The sequence below is a fragment of the Populus trichocarpa genome, chromosome 15 (assembly GCF_000002775.5).
Source record: "Populus trichocarpa isolate Nisqually-1 chromosome 15, P.trichocarpa_v4.1, whole genome shotgun sequence".
Taxonomy (NCBI): domain Eukaryota; kingdom Viridiplantae; phylum Streptophyta; class Magnoliopsida; order Malpighiales; family Salicaceae; genus Populus; species Populus trichocarpa.
In genome coordinates this window covers 69,928-86,415 of record NC_037299.2, presented here as the reverse complement: position 1 = coordinate 86,415, position 16,488 = coordinate 69,928, and the positions used below count along the sequence as shown (strand labels likewise).

Genomic DNA, 16,488 nt, shown 5'->3' with positions numbered 1-16,488 from the left:
CAGGTTTGAAGCAGATTGCTGAAAGGGAAGAGTAAGAACGAATCCTCTAGTCCCTCGTGGGGTTGGATGAATGACATATACTCAGCCATTCATGGACAAATCCTTTAGATGCAACCACTTCCTAGTATCAAAAAAATCTACCCATTACTACTCTAAGAAGAAAAACAATGACAGCTTGCTGATACTCGTGACAGCACTATTCACGTCATGCACGTGAAGAGAAGCATAAAGAACACAGAGAATAGACAACCTACAAATAGCGAAGGGAAATCCCTGTATTGCACACACTGTGAGGGAGATACACATATATAGTTGACCACTACTATTACATCATTGGCTTTCCATCAGGGCATAAATTTCATGGCAAAGCAGTTAAGCCACCAAACAGGAAGAAACATTTCACAGCTAATAATGCTCACGGTATGATCAAACCCACCAAGGCAGAGAACACAAACCAGAACTTTCTTCAATTCACAGAAGAGGAATACAATCAAATAAGGGTTTTACTTGTAAGAACCAGTTTTGTGGCAATGTGACAGGTAACCTCAACCCCAAATGTTATACGGCTTTGGATCATTGATAGTGGTGCAAGAGACCATATATCCTTCTCCTCTAATCTTTTGCATCATACACCTTACCATAACATTGTTTGTTTGCCTAATGGCTCGCACATAGACACACTATCTGTTGGCATAGTACAAGTTAATGCAAACTTATTCCTAAAAAAAAGTCCTTCATGTACCTTTCTTTCGGGTTAATTTACTCTCCGTTAGTAAACTTACTCGTGATTTACATTGTAACATCATCTAACATCCAGCCCAACCCCACTACTCCATGTTCACATGATCACCCCATGCCAGCACCGACCTCTTTGCAGTCACCACCTCCTAATTAAATCCATGCCCCGTACACTCAACACGCCCATATCAGAAACCATTTCACCTATTGTTCTTCGACATAATCAATGTAAACACCACCTACCATTATGCTTTCCTCTGGGTCATCGTCTTATTGTCCAGGTACTTATCATCCTTCACCTCACTTTGTTTCTTACGATCAATTATCTCCCTCTCACCGTTGTCTAATTATCACTAGTCTCTCCCTTCCTATAGTGAACCTAAATCCTTTGCGCAAGATGATTTTGATCCAAGATGGAGGGAGGCTATCCAGGTTGAATTGACAGCTCTTGAACAGAACAAAACATGGATTTTATGCCCCTTACCACCGGGAAAACAAGCCATTGGAAGCAAACGGGTGTAAAAGATTAAATACCACTTTGATGGCACAATCGAAAGATACAAAGCGCACTTTGTTACCAAAAGATATACACAAATGAAAGGTCTTAACTATACTAAAACCTTTTCACCCGTAGCCAAATTGGTCACCCTCAAATGCTTCCTTATTGTTTTAGCTATCAAATCTCAACAAATAAATGAGATTGTAATTACTGTAATTAGATCCTAAGTTTGAAAATTTACCTTTTTACACTAGATGTTATTCCTTTTTATAAAAAGAGAAAGTGATCAGTTGTAAAAAGACAAGGAAAAAAAACAAAAGCTTTTCCTATTCTTTTCTCCATTATCAATTTTTTTTTTAGTTTAACGTGGGTGTCCGGGCCAGCTTGCGCGCACCTCGACTAATCCTACGGGTCCTGAAGTTAACGACCATGTAAACCTCCAGTGGCCATCATATGAGCAACCACAGGGCTCGAATCTGAGACCACAGAAGGAGCAAACCTCTTGGTCCCAAACTCTTACCACTGGGCCACCACCTAGATGGTTCCATTATCAATTTTATTATCTCTGGAAGGATATAGCTTACTGCCTCTTCAGCATATATAATGCATTAATTAGATTAGATTTTGCCCTAGATATTGTTACAAATGTTAGAGAGGAATTTCTGTGTTTTATAAACTTTAAGGATTTCTTTCCGACTTCAATATAATTTCCTAAATCAGAAAGAGATTTATTACCTGCAGCATTCAACCAGAAGTCGCATGCCACCTTTTTTTATCTTCAATCTAAAAGGTTATTTATAGGTAGTTCATTTTGTTAGAGTTTCTCAGAAATTCGAGAAGTTAGTACAAATCTGACGAGTGCCACGAGTCTTGGCAATAAGCAGAGTATCCTTTTGGCAGCCAATGATGGATACAATATGGATCTTAGAGTTGCTTATTTCAAAGGACTGATACTTTTCATGCTTACGAGACCTCATATTTATCTTATTTTTACCTTCAACCTCGATCCTGAGATGTTAGTCAAGCTAATAATCCAGATCTCTAAAATATGAATTGTTAGGATACATGAAAACATACTGGATATTTGACAGGCACTTGGAACCAAATGATAATATATATATATATATATATATATATATATATATATATATATATATATATATATAATTAAAAGGGTTTTTAGTATTTGAGATAGTAGTTTATCAATTATTCAAGTGCTTAGATTTTTTTTTTTAATGTAAAGAACTTCAAACTAAAAATAGAAGCTTGAATATCTGCAAAAACAATCCAAATCTAGGAACTTAAAAGACTTTCCAATAATAAAATCAATATATTTATAGGAAATGTATAAAATGATTTAAGGTAATAGATGATTTAAAAGAGTCTTAAATTCAAGGAATAAAGATATTTGTTCTTGAGTTTTAAATTGATTAATACTTTAAAATCTATATATTTTTATCTTAAGAGATGAAAAGTTATGAATCTTTTACTTGGATGGTGTAGTAGGTATTTATACCCCCTAAACTTGACGTTTTCAGAGAATAAAAAGACTGGAAAGTTCTTTGTTTTCGGCAATATTAATAAGAGACAAATATATCTTATATATCATTAATAAGATAGTAAGTACGGTAGATCACTTAAGAGACCTTGTATACACTTATAAGTATACATAAATTATTATTTTAATATGAACGATTATTCTAAATAGAGAGGTATGATGCCGATGATTTATCATGTTTTAAATATTTATTTTATAGAGGATCGTTCAGGATTAGACATATAGTCTTAAAACTTGATAATGTCCATGTTTTTTAGGTCTGACATGTTCATCAGACACACGTTTCCTTGAACTTAGCTTACTACTACGTCCAAGTTTTTTTAGGTGTGGTATGTTTGCCAGATCCATGTTATCTTGAGTTTAGTTAACTATTAAACCCAAATATTTTGGATACATATTTGCTAAATCCATTTTATTTAAGAAGATTTTTATTTATAAAAATCTTAACTAAAAATCAAATCATCGCATTCCCGTATATATATTTGCTTGTCCCTCTGTTTCAAATAATATGTTTTAGTTATGGAAACTTGGTAGCAGGAGATATAGTTTGTATAGTTCAAGAATTGGTTTAGTTCCTGTTAGGGGAATGCTTTAATATGTCCTAGAGTTTGTAAGTGCTACAGAAACCCAGCAGGAATATTCTCTATAAATTGTATTACGGTCACAATTATGGTTGCAAACAGTATAAAATGAGGATTATAAGCAAGGATTCTGATCATGAAGCCTCTAATCTGTAATTAGGATGCCAGTAACGCTACTGATGCAAGTTATACCGGGCTAACGAGGCAGTTTTTTTTTTTCTTTTGGTCCCAGTAAAAGAAAGTTCTGCAAGTTGGGAATGTTCTCTTTCATTTTTCCCTCCTGGAATGGACATCTGCTACATAAGTAATTTAAAATGTGGTGTTAATGTTGAAAGCATTCTAATGGCTTGCATTTTTTCTGTTTCAAGATAAAACTGGAAGGAGATTATGGACATGGAAAGTAAATCCAGATTTAGATCTTTGATCCTTAGAAATGCATGTAACTGCGTAATTTTCAGAGTGTGGGTGGGTGTTAAAAATCATTTTCCAATGATTCTTAAAGTGTTTACAGGTATTTCTTTGATGAAAAATTACAATTTTCTAATGCATGTATTCTTCATGGTTTGTCATCTGAATCTGTAGAAATTCCTTGGTTTGATTCTGTTTTTGCTGATACTGATGTTGAAATTAAGGTCCATGACACATAGCATGTGAATTCGTTTTTGACTTTACATTCCCCCTGGTAGCATTTTTGTGATGATAAAAAATAACTGGATATAACTAACTAGGTCACTAACTACGTAGCTGAAAACTTGGAAGCATCCTTATTTTGATTCTCTCCTCCGGCGAGCACAAGCTTATCATCATATTTTGAACACCCAGTGCATGTGAGCCGTGTCATCAAGTGCTAATCCTGTTAGACACCTCTTTTTTCCCTTCTATCTGAGCTTTACTTATGAGAACTTTCGATTACATTAGAGACAGAACTTAAAGGCTCAGAATGGGGACTATGTTGCTAGCAATTATGTTTAAATTCAGAGTTGATTGCTTACTTCACATTATATATTGTTATTTCAGTTTGGACCTTTTTCTCCATCCACCTAATTTGGTGATAATACATGTTTCTTATTGACAGAAATTTGGTGCCGTTGTTTTATTTTAATTTTATTGGTTCAGGGTTGTGAGTCTACTCATTTACTTTGGTTGTCCAGCCATTCATGGTTTAGTTCATTCACTTCTCTCCTAATTTAGTAATTTCTCCCTTTCAGGGTTTAGAATGTTCCTAGTACATGTAAACTAGTCTTTCCCGTGCCCAAAGTCCTTCTCAGTGATGAAATTTGTTGTTAGATTTCGTGCATGTTTCATATAACATATGCCAAGTACCATATTCTTTATGCTGATTTGCTTTATCCCGGCAAAATTATCTTTGCAAGCTAGGTAAAGGATCATGGTGGGATTTAAGAATAGGTACATGGTAATGGAAGTTTTCTTGGATCCAAATCGAGATCTTGGAGTAAATGATCCTAATAATAACACAATATAATGTTTCAAAAGCAATTAAAGACAGTATTCTTGTAAACTTTGGGGAGTGTGGTTTGGCTTCATCCCTTGGATCGTTCCAAGGTACGTAATTTGTTGCCAGTTCAAGTTTTCTGCTGCTTGCAAACTTCCCATTACCTCACTGTAAGTTTTCTGCTGCTTGCAAACTTCCCATTACCTCACTGTAAAATATGCGCAGTCAAGTATGTGAATCCGATTACCAAGCTATGTATCATCAGAACCTCACGAGAGTAGCAAAAGGTCTGGTCTGCAATTACCATGGTTAGGCGCGTTGGTAACTGCCCAGTTCTATTCAACCTGCTAGATCTAAGTGATCAGTTTCTTCCTTTTCTTTTCCCCTCTCTCCTTTTTGAACCGACCTAAGTGGTAAGCTGAAAACTGTTCATTAGCAAATTGATAATGAAGACAACTAGAACAAGGAAAAAAAATAGCTAAACCCGCAAACTTCCTGCCATCTGTTATCAATTTTATGTCCATGCGGGTTCAGGTGTTTTTGCAACAATATAACCTTTCAGTTGATCCCAAAATTAAACTATTTCCAATTGATCACAATGGTCTAATATGTTTTATTCTGGTTTTACTTCCTTTGCGGGCATTGGATCTTTTACTCAGCTTTTCTCTTTAATTTTGCTTGTCCTTGTTGTTCTAAGTATCAAGGCCTGTAAAGTTGCTGCCTTGAAGTGTGATGAAATGAAATTTGAGCACTACAAACTTGCAGCTGGAGCACCTCTCTCTGCTGATGTTAATCAGCACATGCAAAACTGTCTTGAAAAGATCAAGATTTTGGAGCACTGAGCCATGTGTTGGTCGTAACCTACTGGCCTGCCAAATTTTGGAGCACTGCTTTGTTTTGCACAACTCATGAACAGTTTCAAACTGGCGATTTCTGATCCATCCCTTTCAGCTTTTCTTTGTCTTTGGGGTTGTTGAATCTTAGATGTTTGAAAGCATACTAGCTGACCCATTTTGTTTCGGAGCATCATTTCAAGAACTTGTCCAGGTGAGAGTGCCTGTGAAGAACCTATGAGATCCTCTGTACCTGGATCTTGTGCATCCTTTATCAAAGCAGTTGCTTTGTGCCTTGTTTTCGTTCTGAACTTGTGTGCTTCTGCCATATCGTTTTACATTTTGAAGGTGAATTTTTATCTGGCAATCATTAGCAAAAGCTGATACACGTTTGCTACTGAAATGTTATTGACCACAATGTATCAAATCACATAACAATTTATTCCAAGAGATTGATCTTTCTTTGATATACATTCTCTATTCCTAATTTCTGTAAAATAGGAAAAAATGAGTGGACAAGGAATGAAAATCTCTTCCACTAGTTAATTTGGAGAACTTAGTTAGCAGTAAAGATCAGTCTCATAGATTGCAACTGCATTAGTACTGTCGCTGATGTTATGAAGATGGCTTAATGACCATCACTAAACTGCTGTCGAGCATGCTTTACAAGTGATGGTAAGTTTTCTCTGCGGAAAATGTTTGGAGAGTTTATCCTAAAAGTAAAGCAATGGTGCCATGTAGATGCGTAATCAAATGTTTGATGTTGGTCGTAAAAGGCAACCTTAATTAGAACGCAACGATCAGCTAACAAGAACAAATAGCCAAGGATGGTCGAGTTGCTGCTCTAAGGATCTAGATCCAGGAATACCTTTCTTGTCAAATATATATATATATATATATATATATATATATAAAGAAATTCAAACAACAAATCTCATCAATTTATAAATCCTGAGGCAGCTATAAATCATACATAGGTGGACAGATGTGTTTGCATCCGCGTAAGAATCCTACTACTTGCACTATTATTATTATATTATATATTATTATTAATTATAACTAAAAGTGATTGATCAGTGTTTTTAGACTAGTTATTGTGGATAGTAAGTGCTTTTATTGTAGACCATAAATGCTTTTACTGTGCACTGCACTGTTTCGAATCACTGTAAACTGTGAGTGCTTTCACTGTAAATTACATTGTTTGGGTTTATTCTCTGCTGGGTTCCTTCCAAACACGTGAGAATGGACACAAATACATTGCACTGTGAGTGACACTATTGCCATAGATTATTTGCAATGTGGACAACGCTATAGTGCCCTGTAGGGCATTCCTCTACTGTGTTTTTGGTCAAGAATTGCGGCTGGGGATGTTGCCTCCTTTACTAAAAGCTGTGAGTTTGGCTTGGCAGCTGGACCCAACGTTGTTGAGTCTAGCTGCCAAGTCAAGCCCAAAACACTTTCAAAAAGAGCCACTAGTGTTGGGTCCTACTGCCCAACAAGATCTAATAGTGTTGGATTTGGTTGTAACAGACCCCAAACATTTCAAAAAGGGGGTTGAGTCCGGCCGCCCAGCCAGACCCATCGATTATGGGTCTGGTTAGGCAGCTCGACCCAATATCCTTGGGTCTGGCTGCGCAGTCATACCTAAGAATATTATTATTTGTATTATAAATATTTTAAATTTATTATTATTTGTATTATAAATATTTTTTTTATAATTAAAAGTATTAATATAAAAAATAGAATTATTTGTGTTATAAATATTATTATTTTTACTATAATTAAAAGTATTAATATAAAAATTATTATTATTTGTGTTACAAATAATATTATTTTTATTATAATTAAAAGTATTAATATAAAAATTAGTATTATTCGGGTTATAAGTATTATTATTTTTATTATAATTAATAATATTAATATTAAAAATAGTATTATTTGTGTTATAAATATTATAAGAACTTGAGTCAGGCGAGTTTAATATTATTATATTCATTAATATTATTAAATTTGTAATAAATATTATTTGTATAAAAAAATATAGAATTGATTTGAAGGGTAAAATCACTTCCTATTATTATTATTATTATTATTATTATTAACTTGGGTCAAACATCTCCTTCTAGACCCAAGAAACTTGAAGCTGGAAAGAGGCGCCTCACCAAAGGAGCTTGAGTGTGGCTAGAGCACAGACTCAAATTGTAATGACCCCAAATTTTAATATCTTATTTCTGAATGCGTTGGGAAATTTGGTGTGAATTTTTTTATATATATTCTACTAAAATTTCAGCAGAGTCTCATTTGTATATAGCCTATACCAAGTTATCGACTACACTATCATAATATCATTCTGTCATCAATACATCTCAATATGTCATCGAATCAATATACTTCTTGATAAGTTTTACTATGAGCAAGCATGTTACTTATTCAATTTATACTTAACATAAATTATGTTAATAGAATTTAAATAAATTGAAGGATTTTCAATTAGCATAGTAATATATGAAATTTACAACTTACTACATTTATATAGATTAAGATTCAATACATTACAATTTACACAAAAGGGGCATGTCTTATGTTCATGCTACTAATACTATATTTTGTTACGTTACATACCCTTAATAAAAGTACTACCCTAAAAGATTACTAAGAATCTTGAGTGTATGAAGGTCCTATTACAACATCAAATTCATAAACATGTGTTAAAATACGAGGGAGTATTAATGAAATCCTAGTACAATGCATATAGTTAACTTATGTCAGATGTCTGATATACTTTTACAATTTCTTTATCGTTTCAATATGACCTCATTAATCTTAACCTTCAATAATCTCCTCAAGTATTCATAAGTTTCCCAATTTGGATATTACTAGTGTCAATTAACTCATTACTCAATTCTGATCGTTCTATTTACGAACAACACCATGACATTTTCATTGCTTTCCTTTAAAAACTCTTGGCCATCCCAATTTGGATGTCATTAGCCGAAGCTTATCTTGTCAATGTTCTTGGCCATCCGACTTGGATGCCATTAACTGCAGTTAATCTGAGCAAATGTTCTCGACCATCTCAACTTAGATGTCATTAGCTGCAGCTAATCTAAGCAAATGTTTCATGTTTGCAATTTGCTTCCTTAATCATTGATATTTTGATGATGAAGTATAAGCTTCACCAATTCCATAGTCATTAATCTTTCGGTGACTAAGTATTATCACATTAACCTTAGTTTCCTTCCTTCAGAAACTAAACATCCAACCATATCATTTCCTTAGTTACTCATTATAGTAAGTAAATATCAAAACCACGATCACACTTCAACTTCCTTACTGTGGTTGCCAGGTCTTATTTGTAATTTTTGGTACGACACTAAGTATCTTCATAACAGAGCTTTAGCCATCAACACTATGGTAATAATTCTTATTATTATTATTATTATTATTTACTTCTCTTCCCAATTTCAATTTAACAATTCTTTACCATCAACCAACGGCTTGTAACTAATCATGCATTCCACATAATCCATCTAAATTTCTTTTTTGTGTATAGTGTGTGTGTGTGTATCCATATTCAAATATAGAACTTGTTGTAACTAGCAATTTATAAGAATTATGTAGCCTAGCATTAATTGGATGTGAATTGAAAAGAAGTGTGATACGCCTACCTGCTCTTCCTGTGTCATGGCCTTCTCCAACCGAAGATCCAATCCCCGTCATTTCTCCTGAATCATAGAGAAGTTTTAGGTTATGTTTCCATCAAGTCATTGTGTACAATAGATCTGCATTTATTTATTGTATACATGGTATCTTTCATGCATGTCTATTTGCCCCATCATAACATGCATACATATGCTAGGCACATTTCTAAGGTTAGCGTATTAGCGTTCAAGTATCCACACGATTCAGTTTCTAATTGACGATTTTCAATGTCTATGTTTCATATAAGCCCTATATATAAGGTCTTTTTAGAATGTTAACATATATATCTTTCATGTTTTATAAGAGCTAACTCATATAAATCATTAACATGTCCAAAGTCACTCATTTCACACATACAAATTTGTCCATCGCTTTGCAACATGGCCTATCTGCGGTTTCTAGTCCCTAACTGAAGTTCTCAAGCTTTAATTCAAGAGGGGTCAATTACTAGTGAAAGTTAGCACCTTCAAGCATAACTTTCAGGAATATGGCTGCTAAAAATTATTTCATTCATTAACCTTAAATTCATCTAGAAGTTAATCGACAATTCTGTCCTATGGCCTATCGCCTAACCCTTTTTTAGCATTTCTTCTATATTTGATGTTCCATAAATCCAAATAGAGGGAAACTTATTTCAATTTAAAGCTAACACAGCTACATATAATTCCCATAAGGAACATGTATCAAAAGTTACCAATATCAAATCTCAAACCCAGTTGGAAATCAGACAACAATTCTGTCTAATAGTTTCCAACATGACCTTACCTTAGTATTTTGTTTATATTTGTAGTTCTATAACTCCAAATATAACAAACTTTGTTTCTTTTGTAAGGTAACATGTTTATACACAATATCCATGAGGAATATGCATCAAAATACATCAATAGCAACTCTCAAACATAATTGAAAGTCAGACAACAATTTTGTCCAGTAGTTTCCAGCATGACCTTACCTTAGTATTTTGTTCATAATTGGAGTTCCATAACTCTAAATAAAGCAAACTTTATTTCTATTGTAAGGTAACATGTTTATACACAATATCCATAAGGAATATGCATAAAAATACATCAATAGCAGCTCTCAAACATAATTGAAAGTCAGATAGCAATTCTGTCCAGACTTGAATTCCTAAGCTTTACAATTAAAGAAGAATTTTCCATGCATTCTTTTAATAGCTAAATCAACTTTTTCATCTAATATATCTTTTCTTTGTTTCATTAGGTTCCCAAAATCAGTATATTTCAAAACCCTAGAGCTATACATTTGGGGGTTTCATTCCTTCTAACAATATCCATTCAAACAGGGGTGGAGACAAGGAAAATTTTCTTACCTCACGAATTTAAACAAGCCTAGTGTGTTCTTGCTGATTTTTCTCTTCCTTTTCTTCTCCCTAACTTAGCCCCCTTCAAGTTTCTTCTTCCTTGATCGAACTTTTCTCTCTCTATATACCTCTAAATGATGGTTTTCATCCTCCCACTCACTCATTATCCATCCAAGTATGATTTTCTAAGGACATGCAAGAGTTTTGGTGAAGAAATTTCAAGAAGGAGGAGGGTATTTTTGTTGATTATGGTCGGCCCTAGAGGGAAGAGGAAGGGTCCTTCTCCTTTTTTACTCAAAGCATTTATACCCCCTTAATTAACCATAAGTCATGTGTGGTTGCATGCCAACTTATATTCCATTATTTTTTTGTACTGTTGAAGGACCGAATTTATAATTCCTCACCCAAACATTTGGTACAAATATTAATCATCATTAGTTTCCAAACTAGTAAGTTTATAATGTGGAGTTCTCGGTGGCCAATTTTATTAGCGCCTCTAGGTTTCTAGTCATTTCCATTTATTTCTCAGTGTTTTTGTACTGTTTTGTGACTGAAGATTTAACATTTCCAAGCTAACTTCAGGTGCAAATATTTTATCATTTATTTTTCTTCATTCAATAACCATAAATATTTTTACTTTAATATGTATAATGAAATCTCTATGCATCAAAATTTTCATCATGTTTCTTGGTTATCCTCATTATAATAGTTATAATAGGCCATGGTTTTACACAAATCCCTTGGGATTTGCAGCCCCGCTTGATTCAAGACTATGAGTCTTGCGTTAGGATCCAATTCTCCTGGGTCCGACGCCGGTATCCAAGGCTAATGGGTCCTGTGTTAGGACTCAAGGCTAATGTGTCCTATTTTAGGCCATGGCTGGAGGCATTGCCTCCTCTGCCAAAAGCTGTTAGGCCTGACTTGGCAGCTGAACCCAACGCTATTGGGTCTGGCTACCAAGTCAGGCCCAAAATAATTCCACAAGGAGCCAACATTGTTAGGTCATATTGCACAGTAGGACTCAATAGTCAATAGTATTGGGTCTGGCTCAGCCAAATCCAAAACACTTCAAAAAGGAGCTGAGTCTGACCGCGCAGCCATACCTAAGGATAATATCATTTGTATTATAAATATTATTAATATTAAAATTATTATTATTTGTATTAAAAATATTATTTTTTATTATAATTAAAAGTATTAATATAAAAAATAGTATTATTGGTGTTATAAATATTATTATTTTTATTATAATTGAAAGTATTAATATTAAAAATAGTATTATTTGCGTTATAAATATTATTAATAAAATAATTAATAAATTTGAAAAAAAAATATTATCAATATTGAAAAACAACCATAGATTTGATTTGAAGTTTAAATTTATTATTATTGTTGTTGTTGTTGTTGTTGTTATCATCATCATCATTATTGATAAATTTTAAAAAGCTATTATTACTATCGAAGAAAAACCATAATTTGTTTTGAAAGATTAAAAAAAATAAAAATTTTGACAGATAAGTTAAATATTATTATTAATATTATAAATATTATTGTTGGGTTTGGCGTTGCAGCCATATCCAATTCTTTTGGGTTTTAGATTTTTATGATATTTTTTTTATTAAAATAAAAGGTGAGCCCGCGACGTAGCGCGACCACCTAACTAGTACAATATATTAAAAGGAAGTAGTACCCTGTTACTGTTTACCTAGACACGAAGGACTATGGATTGGAGCAGTGTAATGATAGAGCTGCCCTTGTCATAGAGAGTTGGAAAGACTGGAGGGGGAGGGGGAGGATGGGGTTGTCTTTTTATAGGTATGCATTTGACATTGAAGAGATGGTTGGGGAGAAAATGGTTAGTTTCAATTTTGGTGGGGCATGGTGGGGTTGCAAGTCCCGGCCGGGCTGCAGATACCTAGCGCTAGGGCTGCCATGCCATGGATGCTAGGGCTGGACAGGCATGCCTGACTACAAACTCAGGCGAGCGATTCTGCAGCCCGCGCACCTGGAGGAGTTGCCTTCTCTTTCAAAAGCTGCCTGATCTGGCTTGACAGCTGGACCCAGCGTTGTTGGGTGTGATTGCCAAACCAGATCCAAAACACTTCAAAAAGGTGTTGGGTGTGACTGCCCAGCCAGACCCATCGATCTTGGGTGTTGCTGCATAGCCACACCCAAGGATATTGGGTCGGGCTCCGCAGCCAGACCAAAGGATATTAGGTCTGAGATTTTTTGCTCTTTTCTGTAATTTAAATTTATTATTCATACAATAAAGAGGAAATAAATTAATGAGACTTTTTTTATATTCTACAAAAATTAGGTGATGATAAGGTTTTTTTTGTTTCAGGTTGTGTTGAATTTTCTTATTAAAGCATGTTTGTTTTTGTTTTTCAAAAATGCTTTGAAAAAAATTTGATAATTTTTTATTTTTTTCCTTAATTCATATTAAGATGTTTTTGTATTATTTTGATGTGATTATATAAAAAATATATTTTTAAAAAATAAAAATTATTATCTCAATATATTTTTTTAAACATATTTTAAGATATTTCCAATTTTATTTTTTTTCCTCTTGATTTTTTTTCTTTTCTCTTATTGATTTTTTTTTTATACTGTAAAGAGGAAATAAATTAATGTGACTTTTTTTTTATATTATACAAAAGTTGGGTGATGATAATTGTTTTTTCATTTCAGGCTGGGTTTAATTTTCTTACTAAAGCATGTTTGTTTTTGTGTTTTGAAAATGCTTTGAAATTTTTTTTTAATTTTTTTATTGTTTTCTTTACTTCAAATTAATATTTTTGATGTTTTTGTATTTTTTTAAATATATTGAGATTGGGTCTGGCTGCACAGCCAGATCCAAGAAGAATATACTAAGTTGGGTCCTGCCTAGTTGGATCTAAAATAGCTTTGGGTCCTGCCTAGTTTAGACCCATCACCTTTGGCTCCTGCTGCGAGCAAGACCTATCAGCGTGGGTCCTGTCCCTAGCAGAACCTATTAGCATTGGGTCCTGCCCCTAGCAAGACCCAATGCTTTCAATTTTTTTCTTTTTTCTCATGTCATTTTTTTTTCCATACAATAAAGAGAAAATAAATTGATGAGAGTTTTTTTTTATATTGTTTAAAAGTTGGGTGATCGTAATTTTCTTTTCATTCGAGGTTTTGTTGAATTTTCTTATTAAAGCATGCTTATTTTTGCGTTTCAAAAATTCTTTGAAAAAAATTTGAAAATTTTTAATTTCTTTCTCTTATATTATCATATTAAAGTTGATGGAGCTCTCAATAATTTTTAGATTCACATCATATACTTTAAATATTTGTATTATATAAGAGAATTTTTGAACAATAAAATCCATTAAAAAATAATTTATAAATATTATAATATAATATTATTTTGGGTAATAGAAGATCTTTTAATTTTATAACATTAGTGTATGAGATTGAAAGTTTTTATTGTCTTTAGATTTTTTATTCAATAGTTTTGAATTATATGTATTATTAAATACATAAATAAATTATGTGTTGAGTCCTGCCTGCAGTAGGACTCATTAGAGTTGGGTCCTGTTGGGGGCAGGACCCAAAATAGCTTTGGGTCCGACTGTTTAACATAACTAAATAAGTTTGGGGACCCAAAAGCACTAGGTCCGGACCCAATTCTCTTGCGTCTTGTGTCAGTACCCCAGATTATCGTGTCCTGCATCAGGACCCAAGGCTACTGAGTACTGCGTCAGGACTCAAAGGTAATAGATCATGCCTCAAGACCCAAGGTTAATGGGTCCTGCGTCACGACCCATTTCATTTTGGTCCTGCCTCCAGACCCAATTCTCTTGGGTACGGCATCAGGATCCAATTTTCTTGGGTTGAGCATCAGGACCAAGGGTGATGGATCATGTATCAGGACCCAAGGTTAATGAGTCTTGTGTGAGGATCCATTTCTCTTGGGTTCTGTCTCTCCGGACCCAATTCTCTTGGGTCCAACGTCAAGACCCAATGTTCTAGGGTCTTAGGTTTCTAAATATTATTATTTATGTTATAAATATTGTTATTTTTTTATAATTAAAAATATTAATATAAAAAATATTATTATTTATGTTATAAATATTATTATTATAATTAATATTATTTATAAAATAATTAATAAATTTGAAAAACAATTATTATCAATATTGAAAAACATCCTTAGATTTGATTTGAAAGGTAAAATTAAAAATTATTATTATTATTATTATTATTATTATTAAAAAAGTTTTTAAAAAATACTATTATTACTATTGAAGAAAAACCAATTTTTTTTAAAGATTAAAAAATATAAGAATTTGATCAGATAAGTTAAATATTATAATTTATATTATAAATATTATCATTGAGTCTGGTGTTACAGCTAGACTTAATACTTTTAATTTTATATTTGTTTGATTTTTTTGTTAGAAAATAACAAGATATAATGCGAACAACCTAACTAGTCAATTACTATTTAAAATTAGTCTCACAGGTGTCACTCATCCATCCATAAATATCCCATGAAATCTCTGCCCCGGCCCAGTCTATCTCTCTTAGCTGAGTCCACATACAAGCTCCCGTGTTACGTACACTTCGATTCTTTTTACCCCCCCTCCTCTCTATTCTGCAGCCCGCATCAACAAAATCAGGGGACATTAAGGATCGAATGGGGAGAGCAATTCTTGATTACACACTGGTTCCTTTGGGACTTGTTACGATGGTGGCATACCACATATGGCTTCTTTATCGAATCATGAAGCACCCCACCAAGACTGTCATTGGCATCAATGCTATCAATCGCCGCTTCTGGGTTCGAGCCATGATGGAGGTCTTATACATATGCATATATCCCTATTCATTTCTTATTTTTCTTGTTATATCTTTCTTGATCATCTTTTCAGGATGAAGCTGTACGTCTGACCATCAGGATGTAATTGTAATGGTGCAGGACGTGTCCAAGAATGGAGTTCTCGCAGTGCAGACGCTGAGAAACAATATAATGGCATCCACCGTCTTGGCATCAACAGCCATCATGCTCAGCTCCCTTATTGCCGTTCTCATGACAAGCGGCAGCGGGGACAAGTCAGCCAGGAATTTTGTGTTTGGGGACAGGAGTGAGTTAGGGTTGTCTATCAAGTTCTTCTCAATACTGGTGTGCTTCCTGGTGGCATTCTTGCTGAATGTGCAGTCAATCAGGTACTACAGCCATGCAAGTATCCTCATCAACGTGCCCTTCAAGAAGATGTGCCCTAATCATCGCCATCAGCATCTCAGCACCGAGTATGTGGCTAGGTCCGTGAACAGGGGTAGCTATTTCTGGTCATTAGGGCTGCGTGCCTTTTATTTCTCGTTCCCACTCCTTTTGTGGATCTTTGGGCCCATTCCAATGTTATTGTCATGCTTTTTCCTGGTTTCCATGCTCTATTTCCTGGATGTCACCTTGGAAATTGGGTGGGCTGTAGGTGGCGAGGACGACGATGGTGGCCACAAGGACGTGGGGTCCCAAAGTCAAGTTTGATTTCGCTACAAGAGATGCACTTGATGTGTACTAGACTAAAGTTAAGAATCTAGGCAGCAGCAGAAATAGACAAAGTGCAATTTATTTTCAATACCAAAGTTGACTTGAATTGCGTTTCAATTTCCAAAAAAAAGCTGTATCTGTGTTTTCTATTGTTATTTTGCAGTCTATGCCTGTGTGCGCAACAAGTGTTCCATCTTTTTTTGTTGTTTCGACCATAAAAAGTCATAATCGAATCAGTTTACGCAACAATCTTCAGACAAATCCCTTCACGTACACCTTCGCGTA

At 34.1% G+C, this 16,488-nt stretch overlaps 1 protein-coding gene and 1 pseudogene across 2 annotated transcripts; both read left to right on the top strand.

Annotated features, from left to right (window-relative positions):
* The first annotated feature begins 4,015 nt into the window (after nt 1–4,015).
* Nucleotides 4,016–5,671, top strand: LOC18105471 (probable ribonuclease P/MRP protein subunit POP5; annotated as a pseudogene).
* On the top strand, nt 5,500–16,400 carry LOC7464465 (uncharacterized). 2 transcript variants are annotated; one of them, XM_052447441.1, is made up of 2 exons: nt 5,500–5,876; nt 15,631–16,400. In XM_052447441.1, exons 1-2 carry the CDS (start codon nt 5,814–5,816, stop codon nt 16,198–16,200), a joined length of 633 nt encoding a protein of 210 aa, XP_052303401.1. In that variant the 5' UTR covers nt 5,500–5,813; the 3' UTR covers nt 16,201–16,400. The 2 variants fall into 2 exon arrangements, with proteins under 2 accessions (XP_052303401.1, XP_002321941.2); XM_002321905.4 differs by lacking the exon at nt 5,500–5,876 and adding an exon at nt 15,239–15,510.
* The last annotated feature ends 88 nt before the right edge of the window (nt 16,401–16,488 follow it).

What these genes read in the sequence shown, in the direction of transcription:
- LOC7464465 (XM_002321905.4), top strand. Translation starts at nt 15,349, where the DNA reads ATGGGGAGAGCAATTCTTGATTACACACTGGTTCCTTTGGGACTTGTT. An exon ending in GGGTTCGAGCCATGATGGAG is followed by an intron (nt 15,511 to 15,630) that starts GTCTTATACATA and finishes GTAATGGTGCAG; the next exon opens with GACGTGTCCAAGAATGGAGT.